Below are 27,093 nucleotides of genomic sequence, written 5' to 3' on the forward strand. Positions count from 1 at the left end.
CCTTTATTGACTAAATTGTAACATGACGACCGATGTGATTTTGGCAGGACGTTTTAGCGCTTACGTTTGAGCTAGAGGGCTAAAGATTTAAACAAACAATCGGTGGGAATCCAGCTTTCAGGGGAGGCCTCCCCCGATTCTCTGGACGGCTGTTGGGCCGAGCGGCGAGCGTTAAAGCACTCAGTTTCGCTCTAGTACCATGATGATCGATTTGACTTCGGCACGACTTTAGGTCGCTTAATTTCAGCCTCACGGGCTAGGAATTCCTACAGACAATCCTTGGCAATCCATCTTTCAAGGGAGGCCTCTTCCAAGCCTCTCTGTGGTCGTGGGGCCGAACGGCGAGCGTCAAAGCAATCGGTTTCGCTCCAGTCGTAGGCCTTTATTGTCTAAATTGTAACATGACGACTTATGTGATTTTGGCAGGACTTTTTAGTGCTTCCTTTTGAGCTAGTAGGCTAAGATTTGAAACACATGATCGGTGGGAATCCAGATTTCAGGGGAAGCCTCCCCCGAGTCTCTGGACGGTTGTGGGGCCGAGCGGCGAGCGTAAAAGCACTCAGTTTCACTTCAGTACCATGACGACCTATATGACATCGGCACGACTTTAGGTCGCTTAATTTCAGCCTAGCGGGCTAGGAATTCACAAAGACAATCCTTGGGAATTCAGCTTTCAGGGGAGGCCTCTTCCAAGCCTCTCGAAGGTTGTGGGGCCGAACAGCGAGCGTCAAAGCACTCGGTTTCGCTCCAGTTGTAGGCCTTTATTGACTAAATTGTAACGTGACGACATATGTGATTTTGGCAGGACTTTTTAGCGCTTAATTTTGAGCTAGTGGGCTAACATTCGAAACGAACTATCGGTGGTAATCCAGCTTTCAGGGGAGGCCTCCCCCGAGTTTCTGGACGGCTGTGGGGCAAAGCGGCGAGCGTTAAAGCACTCAGTTTCGCTCTCGTACCATGACGACCGATTTGACTTCGGCACGACTTTAGGTCGCTTAATTTCAGCCTCGCGGGCTCGGAATTCACACAGACAATCCTTGGGAATCCAGCTTTCAAGGGAGGGCTCTTCCAAGCCTCTCGGAGGTCGTGGGGCCGAACGCCGAGCGTCAAAGCACTCAGTTTTGCTCTAGTACCATGACGACCGATTTGACTTCGGCACGACTTTAGGTCGCTTAATTTCAGCCTAGCGGGCTAGGAATTCCCACAGACAATCCTTGGGAATCCAGCATTCAGGGGAGGCCTCTTCCAAGCCTCTCGGAGGTCGTGGGGCCGAACGGCGAGCGTCAAAGCACTCGGTTTTGCTCCATTAGTAGGCCTTTATTGACTAAATTGTAACATGACGACCGATGTGATTTTGGCAGGACATTTTAGCACTTAGTTTTGAGCTAGTGGGCTAAGATTTGAATCAAACGATTGGTGGGAATCCAGCTTTCAGGGGTGGCCTCCCCCGAGTCTCTGGACGGCTGTGGGGCCGAGCGGCGAGCGTTAAAGCACTCAGTTTCGCTCTCGTACCATGACGACCGATTTGACTTCGGCACGACTTTAGGTCGCTTAATTTCAGCCTAGCGGGCTAGGAATTCACACAGACAATCCTTTTGAATCCAGCTTTCAGGGGAGGCCTCTTCCAAGCCTCTCGGAGGTCGTGGGGCCGAACGGCGAGCGTCAAAGCTTTCGGTTTCGCTCAAGTAGTTGGGCTAGGAATTCACACAGACAATCCTTGGAAATCCAGCTTTCAGGGGAGGCCTCTTCCAAGCCTCTCGGAGGTCGTGGGGCCGAACGGCGAGCGTCAAAGCATTCAGTTTCGCTCCAGTAGTTGGCCTTTATTGACTAAATTGTAACATGACGACCTATGTGATTTTGGCAGGACATTTTAGCGCTTACTTTTGAGCTAGTGGGCTAAGATTTGAAACATGATCGGTGGGAATCCAGCTTTCAAGGGGGGCCTGTTCCAAGCGTCAAAGCATTCAGTTTCGCTCCAGTAGTAGGCCTTTATTGACTAAATTGTAACATGACGACCTATGTGATTTCGGCAGAACTTTTGAACCCTTAAGTTTGAACTAGTGGGCTGACGTTCGACACACTCGATCGTTGTGAATCCACCTTTCAGGGGAGGTCTCCCCCAAGTCTCTGGACGGTTGTGGGGCCGAGCGGCGACCGTCAAAGCACTCAGTTTTCTCTCCAGTACCATGACGACCTCGGAGGTCGTGGGGCCGAAGGGCGAGCGTCAAAGCTCTCGGTTTCGCTCCAGTAGTAGGCCTTTATTGACTAAATTGTAACATGACGACCTATGTGATTTTGGCAGGACATTTTAGCGCTTACTTTTGAGCTCGTGGTCTAAGATTTGAAACAAACGATCGGTGGGAATCCAGTTTACAGGGGAGGCCTCTTCCAAGCCTCTCGAAGGTTGTGGGGCCGAACGGCGAGCGTCAAAGAACTCGGTTTCGCTCCAGTTGTAGGCCTTTATTGAATAAATTGTAACATGACGACCTATGTGATTTTGGCAGGACTTTTTAGCGCTTACTTTTGAGCTAGTAGGCTAAGATTTGAAACACACGATCGGTGGAAATCCAGCTTTCAGCGGAGGCTGCTTCCAAGCCTCTCGGAGGTCGTGGGGCCAAAGGGCGAGCATCAAAGCTTTCGGTTTCGCTCCAGTAGTAGGCTTTTATTGACTAAATTGTAACATGACGACATATGTGATTTTGGCAGGACTTTTTAGCGCTTACTTTTGAGCTAGAGGGCTAAGAATTGAAACAAACGATTGGTGGGAATCCATATTTCAGGGGAGGCCTCCCCCAAGTCTCTGGACGGCTGTGGGGCAAAGCGGCGAGCGTTAAAGCACTCAGTTTCGCTCTCGTACCATGACGACCGATTTGACTTCGGCACGACTTTAGGTCGCTTAATTTCAGCCTCGCGGGCGAGGAATTCACACAGACAATCCTTGGGAATCCACCTTTCAAGGGAGGGCTCTTCCAAGCCTCTCGGAGGTCGTGGGGCCGAACGCCGAGCGTCAAAGCATTCTGTTTCGCTCCAGTTGTAGGCCTTTATTGACTAAATTGTAACATGACGACCTATGTGATTTTGGCAGGACCTTTTAGCGCTTACTTTTGAGCTAGTGGGCTAAGATTTGAATCAAATGATTGGTGGGAATCCAGCTTTCAGGGGAGGCCTCTTCCAAGCCTCTCGGAGGTCGTGGGGCCGAACGGCGAGCGTCAAAGCTTTCGGTTTCGCTCAAGTAGTTGGGCTAGGAATTCACACAGACAATCCTTGGAAATCCAGCTTTCAGGGGAGGCCTCTTCCAAGCCTCTCGGAGGTCGTGGGGCCGAACGGCGAGCGTCAAAGCATTCAGTTTCGCTCCAGTAGTTGGCCTTTATTGACTAAATTGTAACATGACGACCTATGTGATTTTGGCAGGACATTTTAGCGCTTACTTTTGAGCTAGTGGGCTAAGATTTGAAACATGATCGGTGGGAATCCAGCTTTCAAGGGGGGCCTGTTCCAAGCGTCAAAGCATTCAGTTTCGCTCCAGTAGTAGGCCTTTATTGACTAAATTGTAACATGACGACCTATGTGATTTCGGCAGAACTTTTGAACCCTTAAGTTTGAACTAGTGGGCTGACGTTCGACACACTCGATCGTTGTGAATCCACCTTTCAGGGGAGGTCTCCCCCAAGTCTCTGGACGGTTGTGGGGCCGAGCGGCGACCGTCAAAGCACTCAGTTTCTCTCCAGTACCATGACGACCTGTATGACTTCGGCACGTCTTTAGGTCGCCTAATTTCAGTTTAGCGGGCTAGGAATTCACACAGACAATCCTTGGGAATCCAGCTTTCAAGGGAGGGCTCTTCCAAGCCTCTCGGAGGTCGTGGGGCCGAACGGCGAGCGTCAACGCACTCTGTTTCGCTCCAGTCGTAGGCCTTTATTGACTAAAATTGTAACATGACGACCTATGTGATTTTGGCAGGGCTTTTTAGCGCTTACTTTTGAGATAGTGGGCTAAGATTTTAAACACACGATCGGTGGGAATCCAGCTTTCAGGGGAGGCAGCTTCCAAGCCTCTCGGAGGTCGTGGGGCCGAAGGGCGAGCGTCAAAGCTCTCGGTTTCGCTCCAGTAGTAGGCCTTTATTGACTAAATTGTAACATGACGACCTATGTGATTTTGGCAGGACATTTTAGCGCTTACTTTTGAGCTCGTGGTCTAAGATTTGAAACAAACGATCGGTGGGAATCCAGTTTACAGGGGAGGCCTCTTCCAAGCCTCTCGAAGGTTGTGGGGCCGAACGGCGAGCGTCAAAGAACTCGGTTTCGCTCCAGTTGTAGGCCTTTATTGAATAAATTGTAACATGACGACCTATGTGATTTTGGCAGGACTTTTTAGCGCTTACTTTTGAGCTAGTAGGCTAAGATTTGAAACACACGATCGGTGGAAATCCAGCTTTCAGCGGAGGCTGCTTCCAAGCCTCTCGGAGGTCGTGGGGCCAAAGGGCGAGCATCAAAGCTTTCGGTTTCGCTCCAGTAGTAGGCTTTTATTGACTAAATTGTAACATGACGACATATGTGATTTTGGCAGGACTTTTTAGCGCTTACTTTTGAGCTAGAGGGCTAAGAATTGAAACAAACGATTGGTGGGAATCCATATTTCAGGGGAGGCCTCCCCCAAGTCTCTGGACGGCTGTGGGGCAAAGCGGCGAGCGTTAAAGCACTCAGTTTCGCTCTCGTACCATGACGACCGATTTGACTTCGGCACGACTTTAGGTCGCTTAATTTCAGCCTCGCGGGCGAGGAATTCACACAGACAATCCTTGGGAATCCACCTTTCAAGGGAGGGCTCTTCCAAGCCTCTCGGAGGTCGTGGGGCCGAACGCCGAGCGTCAAAGCATTCTGTTTCGCTCCAGTTGTAGGCCTTTATTGACTAAATTGTAACATGACGACCTATGTGATTTTGGCAGGACCTTTTAGCGCTTACTTTTGAGCTAGTGGGCTAAGATTTGAATCAAATGATTGGTGGGAATCCAGCTTTCAGGGGAGGCCTCTTCCAAGCCTCTCGGAGGTCGTGGGGCCGAACGGCGAGCGTCAAAGCTTTCGGTTTCGCTCAAGTAGTTGGGCTAGGAATTCACACAGACAATCCTTGGAAATCCAGCTTTCAGGGGAGGCCTCTTCCAAGCCTCTCGGAGGTCGTGGGGCCGAACGGCGAGCGTCAAAGCATTCAGTTTCGCTCCAGTAGTTGGCCTTTATTGACTAAATTGTAACATGACGACCTATGTGATTTTTTTCAGGACATTTTAGCGCTTACTTTTGAGCTAGTGGGCTAAGATTTGAAACATGATCGGTGGGAATCCAGCTTTCAAGGGGGGCCTGTTCCAAGCGTCAAAGCATTCAGTTTCGCTCCAGTAGTAGGCCTTTATTGACTAAATTGTAACATGACGACCTATGTGATTTCGGCAGAACTTTTGAACCCTTAAGTTTGAACTAGTGGGCTGACGTTCGACACACTCGATCGTTGTGAATCCACCTTTCAGGGGAGGTCTCCCCCAAGTCTCTGGACGGTTGTGGGGCCGAGCGGCGACCGTCAAAGCTCTCAGTTTCTCTCCAGTACCATGACGACCTGTATGACTTCGGCACGTCTTTAGGTCGCCTAATTTCAGTTTAGCGGGCTAGGAATTCCCACAGACAATCCTTGGGAATCCAGCTTTCAAGGGAGGGCTCTTCCAAGCCTCTCGGAGGTCGTGGGGCAGAACGGCGAGCGTCAACGCACTCTGTTTCGCTCCAGTCGTAGGCCTTTATTGACTAAAATTGTAACATGACGACCTATGTGATTTTGGCAGGACTTTTCCGCGCTTACTTTTGAGCTTCTGGCCTAAGATTTGAAACAAACGATCGGTGGGAATCCAGCTTTCAGGGGAGGCCTCTTCCAAGCCTCTCGGAGGTCGTGGGGCCGAACGGCGAGCGTCAAAGCATTCAGTTTCGCTCCAGTAGTTGGCCTTTATTGACTAAATTGTAACATGATGACCTATGTGATTTCGCCAGAAATTTTGAACCCTTACGTTTGAGCTCGTGGGCTGACGTTCGACACACTCGATCGTTGTGAAACTACCTTTCAGAAGAGGTCTCTTCATAGCTTTTCGGAGGTCGTGCGGCCGAATGTCTAGAGTCAAAGCATTCCGTTTCGCTCCAGTAGTAGGCTTTTATTGACTAAATTTTAACATGACGACCTATGTGATTTCGGCAGAACCTTTGAACCCTTAAGTTTGAACTTGTGGGCTGACGTTCAACACACTCGATCGTTGGGAATCCACCTTTCAGGGGAGGTCTCCCCCAAGTCTCTGGACGGTTGTGGGGCCGAGCGGCGACCGTCAAAGCATTCACTTTCGCTCCAGTAGTCGGCCTTTATTGACTAAATTGTAACATGACGACCTATGTGATTTCGGCAGAAGTTTTGAACCCTTAAGTCTGAGCTCGTGAGGTGACGTTCGACACACTCGATCGTTGTGAATCCACCTTTCAGAGGAGGTCTCTTCAAAGCCTTTCGGAGGTCGTGCGGCCGAATGGCTGGCGTCAAAGCATTCCGTTTCGCTCCAGTAGTAGGCCTTTATTGACTAAATTGTAACATGACGACGACCTAACACGACGAGCTATTTCGGTGGGTGAGGCTCTCAAAAAGGAAAGGAGAATATATTGCTGGACAATATGGAAAGGGGGGGGAAAAGCAATGCTGTGTGAAAGCAGCTTCAAGTCGCTGGCTATGCAGCTGCAAATTTTACCTCACCAGGCCACTTGAGGGAAGCAAAGTAACCTGCTCAAAACAACAGTCCAAATTCCGATTTGTCTGCGAAATGACTTTGGGTGTGTTTTATCGGCTGTTCCAACCTGAGAGCGAGCTGTTTGACTTCTGCTTGTGGAGCTTTTCCTTCTCCCACTTCACCTTGGCATGATCTTAAGCTTTATGCTGCTTTTACTACTGGGACGCACCAACCCCTGGATGCACACACAATCACACGTGGCACAACGCACACAAGCACGCACGCCAGGTTTTTTCGCAATCCTTACCTCCTCAGCACAGTGGATTTGTGGACAGATCCAGTGGATGTCATCCAGTTTGTGGAGCTCAGCACTCAGGCTGTTCAGGGTTAAGCGGAGCCCCTTTTCCTCAGGGACTGAGAAGGATGAGAAGAAGGGTGCATGAGAGATCAGATGGCCAAAAGGTGGCAGCAGCTCATAGCGAGAGAGGTTACCAGATGTTTTCCATCCAGAAGCATGGTTGTCTCTGCCTGGAGAACTTTGCTGCTGTTGACAATTTCCACGGCTGTGCTCCAAAACTGAAAATTAACAACACTGGTTTGAGTGATTTATCCAAAACCTACAAAACATGTAATTTTGGGAAATAAAGTCAAACATTTGGGGTTCGTGCTACATCTGTCATGGGTGTGTGTTCCGGTTTTTGTCTTCCCCCCGTTTCACACACACCTGATCCTGTGAGCATCTTCACCACCTGTGTCACGTTCACCCTAATTACCCTGTGCATTTAACCTCGTGTCTCATTCTTTCTAGTCGCCAGTTCGTTGTACCTTGTCGTCGCGTTCCAGCATTCCTTGCTTTCACGTCACAGAGTCACAGTAAGACTTGACCCTCTTCCGATTATCGACCTCGCCTCTTTGCCTTATGTTTTTGGATACTGTTGCCTTTCTTGGATTGCCTGCCTGTGTACCGACCTATGCCCGTCTATTAAACCTCTCTTTTTGGAAACTGTCCATTTGGTTTGGAGTCGTGCATTTTTGGGTCCTATCCTCTGTTCCGTTCATGACAACATCAAAGTCCATGACATGTCAGGCCACATGTTCTCTGGACTACAGTAAAGTAGTCGAGCCCTGCACTCTTTATCCGCGAACATCAGAATATGGTACAAAAATGGTATGAAATTCACACAACACACCGCGCTGCAAAAGCTGTATCACGGGTACTTCGCATTAATGCACTCTGGGATGGTTTGGGGTTGACACGTAACAGCGTCCCCGCACATCTCATGTACAAATGTGCATTGAGTGAGTCCAATTGGCCATCTGCAGTCCCGTCTGGACCCATCTGTCTACACCTGGTGTCCCTACCTCAGGGCTGGACAGCTTGGCCTCGGTCAGCACCGTGGCGCTGGCGTTGACAGTGTGTGCCACCTCCTGCTCCACCAGCTTGTGGGTCTTTGTGGCCTCGTGGATCCTGGGGAGGAGTGAAAACAGGAAGGGATGATATATCAAGTGTTATAATAAAAACATTGGTATGTCAAGTTAGGACATCCTTCTGTTGGATATACATTGATTTATATGGACATTACAAAACATTTGGCCATTATGGGGTTAATTTCTACATTGAAACACTAAATGTTAGTGGTGTAAAAAGAAAAGTAAATCCAATGACAGCAGAGGTTATATAAGGATGTGCACTCAGTTTGGCTCAATTCGAGTTGGTTCACCGGAGTGCGAATATCGCGAACCTGCTGCGCTGTGACAGTGTGCCATTAGACCTGAGGAAGGCTCAAGGAGCCGAAACGTTGTCTAGGCACACAGAATTGGACCGGAAGTCACAGCCTATTTCAGATTTGGACATTTTTTGAGTTTTTTTGGGTTGATTAAAATATTTTTTTTGAGGTTTTTTTTGGAATTATATATAAAAATATATCATCAATACAGATCTTACCAAATAAATAGCACAATTGAAAACAACCATTATTATTTATATAGCAAAAGTGAATCCACCACAATTAATAAATAAATAAATACATATTACTGGATAAAAGATAAATATACACACAAATTAAAAACACAAAAATGTGGAATGGAGAGTGGACCCAAGTCCACTATGGACGACGACGCCAACAGGCGCGTCACCAGGAACGGGAACGGGAGGACAGAGAGGAGCGTTGGGGGAAGGACAGTGCACCCCCCTCCCGATCCTGGAAGTGGGATTACGTCCCTGTGTCCGGGAGAGGGAGGGCTCGGTTCCCCTCACCTAACCCTTGTAGGTCAGGAGTTCATTCCCCTACCCTAACCCTAACCTTTTCACATTTGGTTATATTGAAGCCATTTGCTAAAATCATTTAAGTTCATTTTTAATGGTTGTTTGTTTATATGTGCCCTGCAATTGGCTGGCGACCGGTTCAGGGTGTACCCTGCCTCTCACCCAAAGATAGCTGAGATAGGCTCCAGCACACCCGCAAACCTAGTGAGGATAAGCAGTACAGAAAATTTATGGATGGATGGAAAAAGTTGATGCCACGACTCATCTTTCTTCAGTTAATGGCTGTATAATTAGATTGGGAGATCATCTTCAGATAGTAATGTCTACAAATTACATTGTGTTGGCAACCTCTCCTCTCAGATTTCATACGATCAAATGTCAGTTTCAGTCAACCCATAAAGCATTGCAAAATGGATACACCTCATTTTGTATTTACAGGAACCATGTCTGTTATCTGAAGGGAAAATAAGAAGTTCTTTGTCGTTTACTTGTTGATTATTGTCGTACTATCGCAACTCCAACTACCGGAGACAAATTCCTTGCGTGTTTTTGACATACTTGGCAAGCACAGAGGATTCTGGTTCTGATACTGATGGTCGGCCTTTTTAAATCCATACAAGGCAAGGGGAAAACAGCCAGGGTACAGTATATTAAATATTTATATTACAGTACTTATAGACAGTAATTGCTGTTATAGCCTTTTGGATTCTTTAATGTAAAAAGGGGAGTTTGCAATAATAAAATTGCTAGCAAGATTTTAATTTAGCCTCACTTCACACCCCCTGAGTCTGAACAAAGCCACGTCCCTCACTAACCCGAACGTGCACAAGACCGTACGAACGCGCGTGGTAAACAAGCCGCTGTGAGCCACACCTGCTCCATTGCTAGCATGACTTTTTCATGATGGAGTGTTGTAAAACACTAAATGTTATCAATTTGATGTTGTATGTGTAGCATATATTGGTGTTGGATAAATTATAATTTAAGGAATAAATTCATCGAAGGTGAACGATTCTATTTATGTTTTAACATCACAATCAAACTACTTTTGTCTCGTAAAGGGAACCTTATATCTATTCTGTATGTGTACAATTGGGGAAAAGTGACAAAAAATCTCTGATAAATCTCATAATCGGAGGTTTGCTACATTTAGGAAATATGAATTCTACAAACCCAATTACAATGAAGTTGGGACGTTGTCCATCCATCAATTTTCCACCGCTTATCCGAAGTCGGGTCGCGGGGAGAATAGCTTTAGCAGGGACGCCCAGACTTCCCTCTCCCCAGCCACTTAATCCAGCTCTTTCGGGGGGATCCCGAGGCGTTACCTGGCCAGCCAAAAGACATAGTCTTTCCATCATGTCCCGGGTCGTCCCTGAAGTCTCCTCCCGGTGGACATGCCCAGAACAGCTCCAAATAAGCCACCTCATATGGCTCCTCTCAATGTGGAGGAGAAGCGACTCTAAGATCCTCCTGGATGACCGAGCTTCTCACCCTATCTCTGATGGAGAGCCCGGACGCCCTGCGGAGGAAACTCATTTCGGCCGCTTGTATCCGGGATCTTGTTCTTTCCGTCACAACCCACAGCTCGTGACCCTAGGTGACGGTAGGAACATAGATCAACCGGAAAATTGAGAGCGTCACCTTTCGGCTTAACTCCTTCTTTACCACAACGGATCGATACAAAGTCCGCATCACTGCAGACGCTGCACCGATCCACCAGTCAATCTCCCATTCCATTCTTCCCTCACTTGTGAAAAAGACCCCGAGATACTTCAACTCCTCCACTTGGGGCAGGATCTCATCAGAATCATCTTTATTTGCCAAGTATGTCCAAAAAACACACAGGGAATTTGTCTCCGGTAGTTGGAGCCGCTCTAGTACAACAACAGACAGTCAATTGACAGAGAACACCTTTGAGACATAAAGACATTGACAAAAAAAAACAGGCAATGAGCAATAAAGGGTTAATAGTTATCTGGTAATGCCGGCACATTTTTTATTATTTTTTTGACAATTGTCCAAAAAGATGCAGAGTCCTCTCGCACTTAGAGCAGTTCGAATGACTAATGTTGCAATTGTCCGGTGCAAAGGGCGCCGAGACTTCAAGGAATGTATGTGTCATGAACGGAACAGAGGATAGGACCCAAAAATGCACGACTCCAAAACAAATGGACTGTTTCAAAAAAGAGAGGTTTAATATACGGGCATAGGTCGGTACACAGGCAGGCAATCCAAAAAAGGCAACAGTATCCAAAAACATGAGGCAAAGAGGCGAGGTCGATAATCAGAACAGGGTCTAATCTTACTGTGAGTCTGTGACGTGGAAACAAGGAATGCTGGAACGCGACGACAAGTTACAACGAACTGGCGACGAGAGAGAATGAGACACGAGGTGAAATGCACAGGGTAATTAGGGTGAACGAGGCACAGGTGGTGAAGATGCTCTCGAGAAGGTGTGTGTGAAACGGGGAAGACAAAAACCGGAACACACACCCATGACAGTATGCGGTTTAAAGTGACAAGTCGTGCGATAATCTGGGACAATGTTGATTGTGCAAATGTTGCAGATGAGTATCCTCAATCAGTGTGCAAATGGGACAGTTGCTATTCTGGCATGAGTGGCCAGTATTCGTCGACAACAGATATGCAAATAGTGCAGCGTGGCGAGACTACTACAGTGAGTGTGCACGGGTTAATGTATAATTGGCCCCACAGAAATGTGACAACAAACTCAAGTCAGCCTGACCTGCTGTGTCCTGCCCATCAGAAAGCTATAAATCCACTGGCAGATGGCAGGCGAGACACTGACTTGGAGGAAAGGAGTTCAGGATGACGGTATTGAACGCTGAGCTGAAGTCCACGAACAGGATCCTCGCGTAGGTCCCTGTACTGTCGAGGTGTTCTAAAATGAAGTGCAGTCCCATGTTGACTGCATCATCCGCAGACCTGTTCGCTCGGTAGGCAAACTGCAGGGGGTCCAGCAGGGGACCTGTGACGCTCTTGAGGTGGTCCAGCACGAGACGTTCAAAGGACTTCATTACCACAGATGTCAAGGCGACAGGCCTGTAGTCGTTTAGACCCGAGATTGCAGGTTTCTTGGGGACTGGAATGATGGTGGAGTGTTTGAAACAGAATGGTACTTCGCACAGTTCCAGAGATCTATTGAAGATCTGAGTGAAGACTGGCGCGAGCTGGTCCGCGCAGACTTTGAGGCAGGATGGGGACACATGGTCTGGTCTTTTGTTGTTTGAAGATGCGGATGGTTAACGCAGAAGTCAGTGGAGTGACAGTGGTCGGTGGTGCGGCTGGCTGGGTGTGGGGTGTGAAACTGTCCTTTTCAAATCTGCAGGAGAAGGTATTCAAGTTGTTGGCTCGTGTGCTATTGTTCTCAGCTTGGGGGGATCGTCGCTTGTAATTGGTCAGCGATTGGAATGCATGTCGGACTGATTTAGAGTCGTTAGCACTAAACTGTTTTTCAACTTTGCTGCATAGTTCCTCTTTGCAATGTTAATTTCTTTAGTCAGCTGTTTTCTAGCTCGATTATACAGGGCCCTGTCCCCGCTCTTACATGCGTCCTCCTTAGCTTGGCGAAGCTGCTTAAGTTTGACAGTGAACCACGTCTTGTTGTTGTTGAATGTGTGAAATGACTTTGTTGGTACACACACACCTTCACAGATCAAGGATGTGACAGTGTCCGTATATTCATCCAGGCTTCCAGATGAATTCTCAAAGACACCCCAGTCTGTGCAGTCTAAAGAGCTTTGAAGTTCTATCTTTTCACTGTAGGCTTCGCGCATTTAAGTTCTTTCCTGGATGTCAGTATTAAGTGAATTAAGCAGTGATCAGACGAGCCCAGGGTGGCACGGGGTATAGCACGGTATGCGTTTTTTAGCGTAGTATAGCAGTGGTCTAAAATGTTATTTTCCCTGGTTGGACAGTCGATGTGCTGCTTTTATTTAGGGAGTTCGTGGTTGAGTTTAGCTTTGTTAAAGTCCCCGAGAATAATGAGGGGTGAGTCTTGGTGTTTTTTTTCAATTTCGTTGACTTGTTCGGCGAGCATTAGCAGTGCGGCGTTCGTGTTAGCTTGAGGCGGGATGTACGCGCCAGCCAGAATGAATGATGCGAACTCACGCGACAAGTAGAACGGCTTACAGTTCAAAAACAGCAATTCCAAATGTGGGCTGCAGTGTGTGCTGAGCTCCGTGACGTCCGTACACCATTTTCCGTTGATGTAGAAGCATATCCCGCCGCCTTTTGTTTTCCCCGATGATTCCATGTCACGGTCTGTTCAGTGAACATGGAAGCCGGGAAGCATGACGGCGTCATAGGGTACAGCGTCACAAAGCCAGGTCTCTGTAAAGAACATGGCGGCGGAACGTCCGAAGTCTTTACTGGTCTTTATCAGAAGATGAAGCTCGTCCATTTTGTTGGGTAGGGAGCGTACATTCGCGAGGTGGATCGACGGGAACGCTAATCTGTATCCCCTTTTGCAGAGTTTCACCTGGATGCCGGCTCGCTTCCCTCTGTGGCGTTGCCTCCGCCTCCATGCGCTGAAGACCACGGACCGGTGAGTAACTCGGGGAAAAAACTGAGCGGATTTGCGAAAGTTGGTGAAAAAAGTCAGAAGTAGCCTCCTTGATGGTTAGCAAGTCTCCCCTTGTGTAAGTGAGTCGTGTAATGTCTCCAAAGACGAACGAAAAACACAAAAACAATACTAGAGCGCGCGTAACCGAGGCGACCACACTGGTAGGCGCCATCTTGGTATCCACGACCTGGAGAGGGCACACCATGGAGATATCAAGACGACCTCCTTCGGCTGGCCTGGGAACGCCTCGGGATCTCCCCAGAAGAGCTGGATGAAGTGGCTGGGGAGAGAGAAGTCTGGGCATCCCTGCTAAAGCTACTGCCCCCATGATTCGACCTCAGATAAGCGGTAGATGGATGGAATAAAGTTGATCAGTTTGAACTTTAAATATCTTGTCTTTGTAGTGCATTCAATTAAATATACATGAACATGATTTGCAAATCATTGTATTCTGTTTTTATTTATGTTAAACACACTTCATTGGAATTGGGGTTGGAGATTACAAAGGTTTCATTATTAAACTCAAAACACACACAATACACAAGGAGTGGAATTTTGTAGAATATGTAATGAAATCTACGAGGGATCTATAGGGAAACGCACAGAGGGGTCTAACTAAAAAAAAGAAAATAACACTAAAGGTAAAGCTCAGACACCGTGTGTTGTTGGGCTAAATATTAAAAGGTGAGCGTGAAATGAGTTGCAGCAAGTTGAGCTCGTACAAAGTTGGAACTTGTGTGAAGCTGAGATTTTCCCCAAAATGATAAAGCACTAATTTTGCACATTCTGGCAACAATTGCGGTGTCCTACTGATGACCGTAGAACCGTGGGTCTTTTGAATGGTCTGTCTCGGGAGGCACGGAGGCAGTTTTGGTTGAAGAAAAAGGATGCACAAAAATAAAACAAAAAGAGGTGGAAAAAGGAAAATAAATTGTTCTTCACGCATTCTGTGGGAGATTGCGACCATTTTTCTTGCCTTTTTCATTGACCCGTTGGTAAATCAGAGAGTAAAATACTCTCTCTTTCCAGCACATTCCTCGGCCACACCTGTCACCTGTTACCACCTGCTTTTCAGCGTGCTTGAACCCGGAAAACCTTGCCAGAGTATTGTAAGCTTATCCAGCGATACCACAGCTCCTCAGTCTCCAAGTAAGCCGACTCAATTCCTTGTGTCCTTTCTGACCTCCGTGTCTCTCCTTGTCCTCAGTGTTCCTTGCACCCACACCACCGAGCCAGCTGCCCGTCAGTGTCACTGCCTGCCACGCATTCTATGCCTCAACTACCTGCCAGCAGACCTCGAGGACGATTTACATTTAATTTTTTTCAATAAACCGTTCATCACAACCTCTCAGCCTCCGCCTGCTCTTGTGTCCAGCCTCCATCCATTCGTGACAGAATACTCTGGCCACAAATGGACCCAGCAACCCCGGAGGCACTAAAACATGCACTCATCCTCCAAGGCACCCACATAGGGCAACAAGAAAAAAACTCTTCAAGAAATCATGGAATCTTTACACTCCCTCACGCAACAAGTCTCCCTCCTTTCTTCAAAGATGCAATCTGACTACTCCCCAGTAAGTACTACTTACAAGCCCACAGCCTCCGAGCCACCCCGCTCCCGTACAAAGAACATCATGTCCTTCCGCCCGAGCCCTACTCTGGGGACGTAGGTGCATGTAGCCAATTTCTCCTCAAATGCTCCCTAGTTTACAACCTTCAACCGTACAGTTATCCCACCGAACAATCCAAGGTGGCGTTTGTCACTAACTTCCTCCGCAGCAAAGCAACCAAATGGCCCACTGCCATTATGGCACAACTCCTCCCCAGTACTCCAGTCATTTGATTAATTTTCCGCTGAATTTAAAAAAGTATTCGATCACTCCGTTCAGGGCAGAGAAGCCACCCGCCGCCTCCTTACACTCACTCAGGACGCTAGTTCCATAGCTGCGTATTGCATTGAATTCAGGATACTTGCGGGTGAATGTGGGTGGGATGATGCTGCGCTTAAGGGGATTTTTCTAAACGGACTTTCTGAGCAACATAAAGATGAGTTTACTGCCCGGGACGAGCCCTCCTCTCTCGAGGCTCTGATAGCACTCGCCATTTGTCTGGATAACAGACCACGAGAGAGAGTATAAGAGAGGGGGAATCGAACGCATAAGTTCACTCCCACCGTGAGTACCACGCCGTCAACATCTCACCCACCTTCTGCACCACTTCGTCACCCCCCACTGCACCTGATGAGCCCATGAAAATTGGTAACACACGATGAGATCCCCAAGAACGTCAGCGTCGTGTCATCCAGTGGCTGTGCATTTACTGTGGTAAAACAAGTCATTTCATTGTAACTTGTCCCTTGAGGCCAAAGTCCTTATAGATTCCAGTGCAGATGACAATTTAATTCACGAAGGTATAGCACATCAGCTGAAACTCCCTTTCCAACCACTCTCGCCATTCCCACCACCCGGAAAGAACTCCAACGTTTCCTCGGATTCTACTGCCGCTTTATCGTTTATCATCTGGACTGATCAAAAGAACCTTTCCTACCTCAATTCCACCAAATGCCTTAAGCTCGCTGGGCCCTCTTCCTAACCCGATTCAATTTCAGCCTCTCCTTCCGACCTGTAACCCGCAACAGCAAGCCTGACGCCCTGTCCCGCATATACTCACCCCCCTCCAGCCCTGCAGAACCCGAGACAATCCTCCCTTCATCCTGCTTTGTCGTTGCTGCCTCTGGGAAAATAGGGTTAGATCAAATCAAGTTTGATGTAAAACCAGATTTCATTGTCAAGATGAGCATCCATCCATCCATCAATTTTCTGAGCCGTTGGTCCTCACTTGGGTCGCGGGCGTGTTGGAGCCTATCCCAGCTATCATCGGGTAGGAGGCGGGGTACACCATGAACGGGTTGCCAGCCAATCGCAGGGCACATACAAACAAACAATCATTCGCACTCACATTCACACCTATGGGCAATTTAGAGTTGTCAATTAACCTACCATGCATGTTTTTGGGATGTGGGAAGGAAACCAGAGTGCTCGGAGAAAACCCACGCAGGCACGAGGAGAACATGCAAACTCCACACAGGCGGGGCCGAGGGTTGAACCCCAGTCCTCAGAATTGTGAGGCTGACGCTCTAACCAGTCGACAACCGTGCCACCTCATTATTATTCATTATTATTATTATTTTTTTTAAAGTTCAGCTCATTGGCAGCATTTCGCAGCATTCACACTCAATTTGTTGCATGTTACAATTCCTACACTAGCTCCAGGTTATTTTGACAACTATTTATTGAAAAATAATTAGGTTGCTTTGCAACTATAGTACCTTTAGTCACTACCTGCTTCTCGTCACAAAAAAAAAGTGATAGATTAAAAAGTAAAACCAGTCAAAGTGGATTTTGGGATTTTAAACTTGCATGAAATCCACAAGCTCCTCACTGAAGAGCTGAGAGACAATGTGTGTGTGTGTGTGTGTGTGTGCGCGCGCGCATGTGTGTGTGCGCGCGCGCATGTGCGTGCACATGCGTGTTGGGGCCATGAAATCATGTTACCAAAAAAGATAGCAGAAACACAATGTGTACCAAAGTGGGTGAGGATGGATTATTGGAGAGAGAGGGAACTGCTTTCTTTGGCTTGGATATTGGAGCATCAAAGCAAAGAGAGTAGGACAAAAACCTCAGCTGGATTTTACTTTGTTCTGGTAATATTTTATTCTCATTGGAAATTAACAGTGTGGAGTTACAAAGTCTTACAGCTCTTCTATTTTTGGATCTCACTGCTGCTGTCAATGATCAGACCTAAAAATCATGGGGTTTTTTTCAAACAAAATGTTGGGACCAAAAGCTCTAATTGCTAAAGGGATTTCTGCATGCTGCAACAGTTGGAAATCAGCTGAAGCTTCATTATTAATTTAAACACTGTTGAACATTTGCTTGACTTTATTGTTATGTTTTTGTTTCACATTGTGTTCATACTTACTTACACATAGGACGAACATGTGGTCTTGCATAACTGACTTCTTCACCTATGAAACCACAAAGTCAGTGGTAGTCAAGAGCTGGACAATCGGCATCATCAACCGAGCCGTCCAACTCCTCATCTTCACTTATTTCATCGGGTGAGTAGATTTCTATTGCCAAACAAAACTTGTTAAATACCTTGCAATTATATTTCAAGCATTGAGGCTAAAGATGACAGAATCTTTAAACAATAGCCAGTTAAGTGCATACATATTTTTTGCAGGCAGGTGCTTAAGCCCAAAAAGGGCACCCATCTCCAAAATTATTCATACAACTTAGAAAAACGGTAGTATATATTTAACTTATTTGCAGTATTTCTATTAACACACCCAGCACAGTCAATAATACAATTAAGAAAGGAGCTAAAGGGAAACTATAGTGGATATAAAGCCTACATACGCACACACACACACACATACCTTTTCCAATGCCAGGTTGCTGTTATATACAAAAATGACACTGTTAATAATACAAAAATGACACTATTAATGTGGCCTACAGCCTATACAACTCAATTGAATTTTTTTTTTAGAGAGGGGAAGTAAAAATAAACAACTGCAATAACAAGGTTGGTTGCAAGTCCACACACCCTCTTATAAATGGGGATGCGGCTTTGTTCAGAATTAAGCAATCACATTCCAATTCATGTTAAGTGGGAGTCAGGACACACCTCCCACATTTAAAGTGGCTCTGATTAATCCCAAATAAATTTCAAAGTTCTCCTCTTTTCCTGACATTTTTGTCATAACATCTTAAACACAAGCCATGGTTCGTAGAGAGCTTCCACAGCAGCAGTGGCATCTGTCATGTCTCATCGTTTACTCTCAGCTTTTAGTCCTGTGTTTCATAGTTGTCATGTAGCGCGAAGGAGGGTCCTCGGTTGTCCATGTGTCTGGTGTCCATGTGTTCTTGGGCAAGACACTGAATATAAGTGGCCCTGGGAGCACCTTGCATGGCAGCAGCTGCCCATTCGTGTATGGATGTGTGTGTGACTGTTTGTTTCCTGTATTGCAATGAATTTTGGTTTGTACTTTACAGATCCCTGTTGAGTATTCAATAAATATTTTTTTTAAACTTGTGAATTATGGTTTTTGGCTTCTTGTCAGTACGATCTGACCATGATGGACCCAGGGATCCAGAAGCACTCAAGACCGTGTTGTGGCATCAAGGAGCAGCTGTCTGCCATTAACCATGTAGTCAGTGACCTTCAGAGCCAACAGTGTGAGTTCCAGGCATCAGTCACACAGCGAGTCTGTTGTCAAACCAACTCCAACAGGTGTTGAGCCAGACTGGAGCCAGAACCTCAGTTCTGTTGACTGTCACCCACACGAGTCCTGCGCCGGTTGTGGCCCAACCCCCCCATGATCTGGCTGGTTAAGATTTTATGGACCAAAACATTACCTCTTCATAGATGATCTTTTGCATGAGGCTTGCAAGGATGTGGCACTTGCTCATCGTGTTTGTATAATTTCAATGATGACACCCTAATAAATTAGCAATTTTTCAGCATATTGAATTGGTGATTGTCGATGGATCATAATTTTGGGGTGCTAGTTTTCGTTCATATACTTGCGCAAGCATATATGACAGCAATATAAGGCGTACAGCGTGTGTGTTTGGAAACTCAAGAAAGCTGTCCTTTTTTTTGTATTTCCTGAAAAGTTGTCATTTTGGAGGTGAGGTGATTCCACTCGACAGCTACGATATATAAGATATGATTTAATACTAGTGTTGTTTCATTCGTGAACATTTCGTTCAGAAGAACGCATCTTTTTAGTGAAGGGACTGACACAAATCATTTTATGAAATGATTCGTTCTTTTAGCTTGGCTGCCACCCGCCGCCGTGAGGCGAGCGAGTAGGCAGGGAGCTGAAACGGAACTGTTGAAGCATTCTGTCACTCACTTCTGAATCTTCGGCGAATGACCAATGAGCAGCCAGCGTGCAGGCGGGAGCGGGACTTCATTAAATGTACTGCCATGTGATTTGCGATTTGCCAGCGTTGTCACTCACTTCGGCGAATGACCAATGAGCGACAGGCAGCACCATGCAGGCGGGGGAGGGATTTAAGTGAACTGAGTGTTTCGTTCAGTGTACTGGTGTACTGAGGAACTGAAGAGTGATTCGTTCAGGGGAGTGACTTCAGTGAACTGAGTGATTCCTTTCGTGAACTGGTGTACTGAGGAACTGAAGAGTGATTCGTTCGTTGAACTTATCGTTCGCGATCCGTTAGACATGAGTAATTCGTTCGTTGAACTTCTTAGTTTGTTATCCGCTAAGGAGCGATGTACTAGTACGATGAGTGACACGTACTACACAGTGAACATACTCATGAGTGATTTTAACCGCAAGTCCTGACGTCCTCACGGGGATAGCTTAAATTTGCACCTTCAAGCTAACGGCTAATTTTTTAGTAAGTCAAGCACATGAAAACAAGCACACATATTTAAAACAAATGTAAATTAATAATAAATGTATATACGTACACATACATATAATTCCCGCTGTTTCTCTAATGTGATTATTAAAGCTTTTTATTTAATAATAATAATAATAATAATATTTAACTTATATAGCGCTTCTCAAGACACTCAAAGACGCTTTCTACTAATCAGATGACAATAACAGTAAGGTGAGTGAGCAGAAAGACCGGTTGGCGGGGGCTGGTGTCAGCGACGCTGTCCACCACAGTGGAATGCAGAAAAGTCACGCCGGTTAGCGAGAGCCTAGCTGGACGTCAGGGGACGCGGAAGGATGGTCGGTAGCTGAGCTCGCTGCACGTTTATGTTCAGGACTCACAACCGAAACCGAGTGTTCAAGAGCTTGCTGAGAGAGAGAGAGTTAGGTGATAATTTAACCGTTTTTTTTTTTTTTTTTTTAAATAATCTCCCCGCCTTTAATAGTTTACAATACATGACAACAACAACACATAGTCCTTCGGTGAACGTGAACCTCAGGGATGGATCATTAACTGAATGAAGCAGCACTTTAATGATTTTATGAAAAAGAACTGAACGATTCGGTGAACGAATCTTTTGATCGAATCTGTTTAATGAACTGATTCAAATGATTCAATACACTCAAAAGAACTGCCGTGCCCATCACTACTTAACATTTCCACTTTATATTATAGTACATTCCTTCGTGGCGGCACGGTGAGCGACTGGTTAGAGCGTCTGCCTCACAGTTCTGAGGTCTGGGGTTCAATCCCCGACCCCGCCTGTGTGGAGTTTGCATGTTCTCCCCGGGCACGGGGTTTCCTCCCACATCCCAAAACCATGCATGGTAGGTTAATTGAAGACTCTAAATTGCTTGTATGTACGAATGTGAGTGCGAATGGTTGTTTGTGCCCTGCAATTGGCTGGCAACCAGTTCAGGGTGTACCCCACCTCCTGCCTGATGATAGCTGGGATTGGCTACAGCACTCCCGCGACCCTTGTGAGGATAAGCAGCTCAGGAAATGGATGGATGGATGGACATTCCTTCGTCTACACCTGCTATGCAATGTCGCCAGTAGTTTTTTTATGTGTTTTTCCCCCAAAATGTTGTCATTTTCCAGGTGGGGGGATTCCACTCAACTGCGATAACATATAAAATAATGACTTGAATGCATTGAATTTGTTATCCGCTTCTGCAATCTACGTCACTCCAAGACATGGGGGCATGTCGATGTAGATGAAAAAGGGGCATTCCAAATGCAATTGATTATTTAACCCTTGCTCCAAAAATGATCATTATTGGAAATGACTGCCAGTTTCATTTTCTTGAACAAAACAATACATAAAGACAATTTGTTGGTCAAATATGAACCATGATGACCACATAGGTCCTTTAAGGATTAACCTGCTCCTCTGGACGTTCCCTTAGACCTAGATTGGGGAGTGAAGTGTTTAACAGGGCCCAAGCCACCTCTGTTCCTCTACACAGGCCCTACGATTGTGCTATTGAGCTGGAATGCAGGGTGCCCATTCCAAAGGACTGCGCTACCCTATATCAGAACCAGAAAGAAAAGCCATGAACAAATACATTGTGTTTTACAAAAAGGCGGGGCTAATGTGACCCTCTTCTACTCCAATTGGAGCAGAATTTTTCTTTACCAAGAAAAAAGGCGGAACACTTTGTCCCTGCATCGACTACAGCCCATTAAATGACATCACCATAAAGAACGGTACCCCCTCCCACTTGTGAATGAAGCTTTTGGACTCTTTGTTGCAAGGTGTTAACATCTTCACCAAGTTTGACTTGCATAACGCTGACCACCTGGTCAGAATTTGGAATGAGAATGAACGGAAGATGAGGTATTACACCCTTCCAGGCCATTATGAGTACCTAGTTATGCCTTTTGGACTCACACTCCAGCTGTATTTCACGGTCTAGACAAAGATCAGCTGAGGGCTCTTTCGAATGTTTTTGCTTTTATGTATTTGGATATAATTTTTTATTTAAATGATAAGAAGACACACGTCCAGCATATGAGTATTGTGAAAGTATAGAAATGCCCGTTTACACAACCAGCTGGTTGTGAAGGCTGAAAATTGCAACTTTCACGTCACGACTGTCTCGCTCCTGACGTTCAACATTGAACAGGACCACATAAAGATGGACCCGGCAAAGGTCAGTGTGATGGCTAATTAGCCGACAGTTGCAAGAAACAAACAACAATTTTTGGGGTTTGCAAACTTTTATAGATGTTTTACCAGAGATTCTATCTCTGTGGCCGCACCTCAACATACATTAACCTCTGCATGCCTTAACCTCTGCTATAATATAGGCTGATTTGGCTTTTCAACTACTGAAGAGATTGTATACTGATGCCTCAATCCTAGCCGTCCCTGATCCACATCAGCAATTCATCACAGACCGGGATGCCTCCAACAAGGATTCAAGGACCGTCCTGTCCCAACGCTCTGCCAATGATAGCAAGCTCCACCCATGTGCCTATTTGTCACGTAAGACTGAGTGCTCATCAAGCTAGGTGGACTCTGTTCTTTAACTGATTTGTAATGTCACGCTGTCCTATCAACCTGGGTCAAAGGATGCTAACTGATGCCTTGTCCAGGATGTTTCCCCACACAGCTAATGCCAAGGAGTCTGAACCACTGAACGGTGTGTTTGGAATGGTGGCTTGGCAAATAGAATCTGTGGTTATGCAGGATAATGGTGAGCATCAGGCACCTAGTGTAGGACCGGGGCCAACAGTTCACACCTGCTTCTGGAAAGAGTTCCGTTCTCTCATTGTATCTTCCTTGAGCCTCTCCTCAGGATACCATCCTCAAACCAATGGACAGACAAAGAGGCTTAATCAAGAACTAGACTTGTCTACGCTGCTTGGTGTCCCACAACCCAGCCTCATGGAGTTACCCTCTTTCCTGGGTGGAGTTTGCCAACAACTCTCTTCCTACCTCAGTGACGGAGCTCACTCCTTTCCAGTACGCCAATGGCTACACGCTGTTGCAGGAGGGGAAATAGAGGTGGAGGTTCCTTCGGCCCTTGCTGTCATTCACCATTGTCACCGGATCTGGAAAGCGGGACAGAAAACCCTCACGCGCAGCACAGCCCGAATGAAGTGTGTGGCAGACAGTGAGACCCTGCCCCAGACCACAGACCCGCGTAGAAAGTTTGGTTGTGCACCCAGGAGCAACCTCTTTGGGTGGGATCCAAAAACGGGCACTGAGGTTTGTAGGCCCATACCTGATTACAAAGGTTTTAAACCCTGCCTCTGTGTGTCTCCATCTTCCCAGATCAGTAGTTTATTTGCCAGGACGAAAGTTGAAGCAATCATTTTATATGCTTGATCTCTGTGTGAGACAGTTTCAAAGTTGGGAATCGTTTATTTGAAAATGTGCTGAGCTTCAACCCATGCTACAGGGGTGACTCAGGCATATAGAATGAAATTTATCATGGAAACCAGAGTCGATGGGCGTGGTCTCCTTCTCCGCCTCAGTAGTACAAAAGCCTCGACGTTCCTTCTGCTCGCTCTCTCGCCTCCTGCTCAGCTCCTGCACTCCCCTCTCCTTTTGGCTCGCACCAATCCCACCCTACCCCCTTTGCCTTTGTTTGTCACCATGCGGCGTGTGAAGTCCGAAGGTTCTGTCCGACGAGAAGCTGGCGATGCTGCTTCTGTGCTTTTTTCTAACCGGGACTTTTTGCGGTGGCCCAGGAGAGACACTTCTGACATTCCAACAAGTTACGCTTACAGTCTAGCGCAAGAGCGTGGCCGCCAACAAGTCCAAATGGCAGAAAAAGTTACGAGCGCACCCGCATGAACAATAACTTTCCTTTTGTCATCCTCTTTTGTTTTTTTCTTTTTGTGCATCTTCCTCAACTAAACAGACCTCCTTTTGTCCCGAGACAACTGAGAAAAGACCATCCCCGGACCATGTGATCTATGATCGGGAGTAAAACATTGCAGTGATTATTATCAGAATCAGAATCAGAATCATCTTTATTTGCCAAGTATGTCCAAAACACACAAGGAATTTGTCTCCGGTAGTTGGAGCCGCTCTAGTACAACAAACAGTCAATTTACAGAACACTTTGGGGACATAAAGACATTGACAAAAAACAATTGTGCAAAAAGATGCAGAGTCCTCTAGCACTTAGAGCAGTTCGAACGACTAATATTGCAATAATCCAGTGCAATGACCATTGTGCAAAGGGCGCTGAGACTTCAAGGAGTGTATGCGGTTTAAAGTGACGAGTAGTGCGATCATCTGGGACAATGTCGGTTGTGCAAATGTTACAGATACTCCTCAATCAGTGTGCTAATGGAGCAGATGCTACTCTGGCATGAGTGGCCATTATATGCAAATAGTGCAGCATGGCGAGACAACTACAGTGAGTGCACAAGTAATACATAATTGAACCCACAGAAATGTGACAACGAACTCAAGTCAAAAAATTGCCAGCTTGTTGTAATGGAATTATAGGTTAGGTGTTTAAGAAGTTGATCGCAAGAGGGAAGAAGCTGTTGGAATGTCTACTAGTTCTAGTTTGCGTTGATCGGTAGCGCCTACCTGAGGGAAGGAGCTGGAAGAGCTGGTGACCGGGGTGCAGACGGTCCGAGAGGATTTTGCACGCCCTTGTCTTAGTTCTGGCAGCGTGCAAGTCCTCAATGGTGGGTAGGGGGGTACCGACAATCCTTTCAGCAGTTTTGATTGTCCGTTGCAGTCGGAGTTTGTCCTTTTTTGTGGCAGCACCAAACCAGACTGTGATGGAAGAACACAGGACCGATTCGATGACCGCTGTGTAGAACTGTCTCAGCAGCCCGGTGGCAGGCCGTGCTTTCTCAGAAGCCGCAGGAAGTACATCCTCTGCTGGGCCTTTTTGAGGACGGAGTTGATGTTGTTCGCCCACTTCAGGTCCTGAGAGATTGTAATTCCCAGGAACTTGAAGGTCTCGACGGTTGACACAAGGCAGCTGGACAACGTGAGGGGCAGCTGTGGCGAAGGATGCCTCCTGAAGTCCACGATCATCTCCACCGTCTTGAGCGTGTTCAGCTCCAGGTTGTGTCGCCCGCACTACAGCTCCAGCCGCTCCGCTTCCTGTCGATATGCAGACTCGTCACCGTCCTTGATGAGGCCGATGACAGTGGTGTCATCTGCAAACTTCAGGAGCTTGACAGTCGGGTTCGCTGAGGTGCAGTCGTTCGTGTAGAGAGAGAAGAGCAGCGGAGAGAGGACACAACCTTGGGGCGCCCCAGTGCTGATGCTGCGTGTGGATGAGGTGGCCTCCCCCAGCCTGACCTGCTGTGTCCTGCCCGTCAGAAAGCTGTAAATCCACTGGCAGATGGCAGGTGAGACGCTGAGCTGGAGAAGCTTGGTTGAAAGGAGTTCAGGGATGATGGTGTTGAACGCTGAGCTGAAGTCCACGAACAGGATCCTCGCGTAGGTCCCTGCACTGTCGAGGTGTTCTAGGATAGGATTATCAAATACGAATTGGTGCATAATAAGGTTAAGGTTACGTTAGTGATCTCACACGAGTCCCAACATTATCCACAACCACATACTCCAATTCATTTACGCTCATCTCATGAGTTCAGCCACTCACTGTCCTGTCGTCTTACGTCTGCTTTCTTTTGATTTTGTAGTAAAGTCCCTTTGCATCTGTTCCCAAATTCCCTGTAGTTTACATTAAGTTTTCTCTATATTAAACATCCTATTGTGTTCTGTGTGTGTTTGAGTCAAGATATTGGGCTTTGCAATCAAGAACTAATTCTATATATAACAATGGAAATGCTTTCAGAAAAAGATTGATCCACGAGGTTTTTCGTCGTTTTTTCCTGCAGTAAGATAATCAACAACACGGTGCCCCATTTTTATACTAACTAAACAGTGTTAGTTGTAACATTTGCGCCGTTTCACTCGAATCGGACCTCCGGTGATGAAGGTGAATGTAAGCGTAATCCTACAACCTCTTTACAAATTAATGAAATTTTATTTCACACCAATATATGCTACTTGACAGAGGACAGTCATGATGTGACAAAATATGACAGTGATATTACCTAGAACTGGACGTTACATGCGGAATGGCCCAATGGTTAATGGTTAAGTCCGTGGGGGACCTCGGTTCAAGACCCCGACTGGACCATCCGCCAACATCCCCCAGACTCACGGCTGTGGTGTCCTTGAGCAAGACACTGATACCCCGAAATGCTCCCCGGGCGCTTCAGCTGCCCCCTACTCCAGTGTGTTCCACTAACGTGTATGTGTTCACTGTGATGGGTAAAATGCAGAGAACAAATTTCGTGTGCATGTATGCATGTTCATGACAATAAAAGATGATTCTTCTTCTTATCTTACAAAAAACATCTGAGCCAGGCCGAAGATAAATGTCTGTTTTGATATTTTATGAACTTTGCAGAAATATTCCAAATGTATGCCTTGATGTCTGTGTCATTGTGTTTACAGGTTCAGCTGATTTTTGAATCCAAACAGTACGAAATGTTGTATTGAACAATAATCAGTTGATTTGCCAAGACTAAAGTTTAGACCATCATTCTATATTGCTTGATCTATGAGTAAGAGTCAAAAGTTGGGAATATTTTAGATTAATATATGATCTTTACACCCATCTTTATGGGTTAAACTGTAGGTCGAATTCAAGCTGATGGGTGTGGTCTTCTCCAGTTTCTCCGTCCCTTAGACACACATCATGGGTATTTAACCTTTGACTCCCCCCTCTTCTCTTGTCATGTGTCTTTGCTTCTTGGCTCTTCCTGGCTAACCACCATTCCGCTGAGGGACTACCTCGGCCAACCCCTCCCCTTCCTTTGGCCTTTGTTGCCAGCACTGCCGGACCAAGACGGTGGCGCTGCCCGAGGAAAGAACCCGGCCATTTGGCTTTGATCCATTTTCCCAGCCGTGATCTGTTGGCGTAGCCTCAGTAAGCAAATACTGGCATTCTGTACCGGTCACGGATGCAATTGAGAGCAAAAGCGGGGCGCACCACAAGTTCAATCGGCAAGAAAGTTACGAGTG

The 27,093-nt window shown here is 46.6% G+C and overlaps 1 protein-coding gene across 1 annotated transcript in view; it reads left to right on the plus strand.

The window, feature by feature from the left end:
• Positions 1-17,588: 17,588 nt before the first annotated feature.
• Positions 17,589-27,093, plus strand: part of LOC133413057 (P2X purinoceptor 3-like) — a 75,619-nt gene continuing 66,114 nt past the window's right edge. Inside the window, exon 1 of the mRNA XM_061696944.1 lies at positions 17,589-17,710. Within this exon, the coding sequence (XP_061552928.1) occupies positions 17,589-17,710 (122 nt within the window). The remainder of the gene's footprint in view (positions 17,711-27,093) is intronic.

The sequence above is a fragment of the Phycodurus eques genome, chromosome 14 (assembly GCF_024500275.1).
Source record: "Phycodurus eques isolate BA_2022a chromosome 14, UOR_Pequ_1.1, whole genome shotgun sequence".
In the NCBI taxonomy this organism is placed as follows: Eukaryota; Metazoa; Chordata; class Actinopteri; order Syngnathiformes; family Syngnathidae; genus Phycodurus; species Phycodurus eques.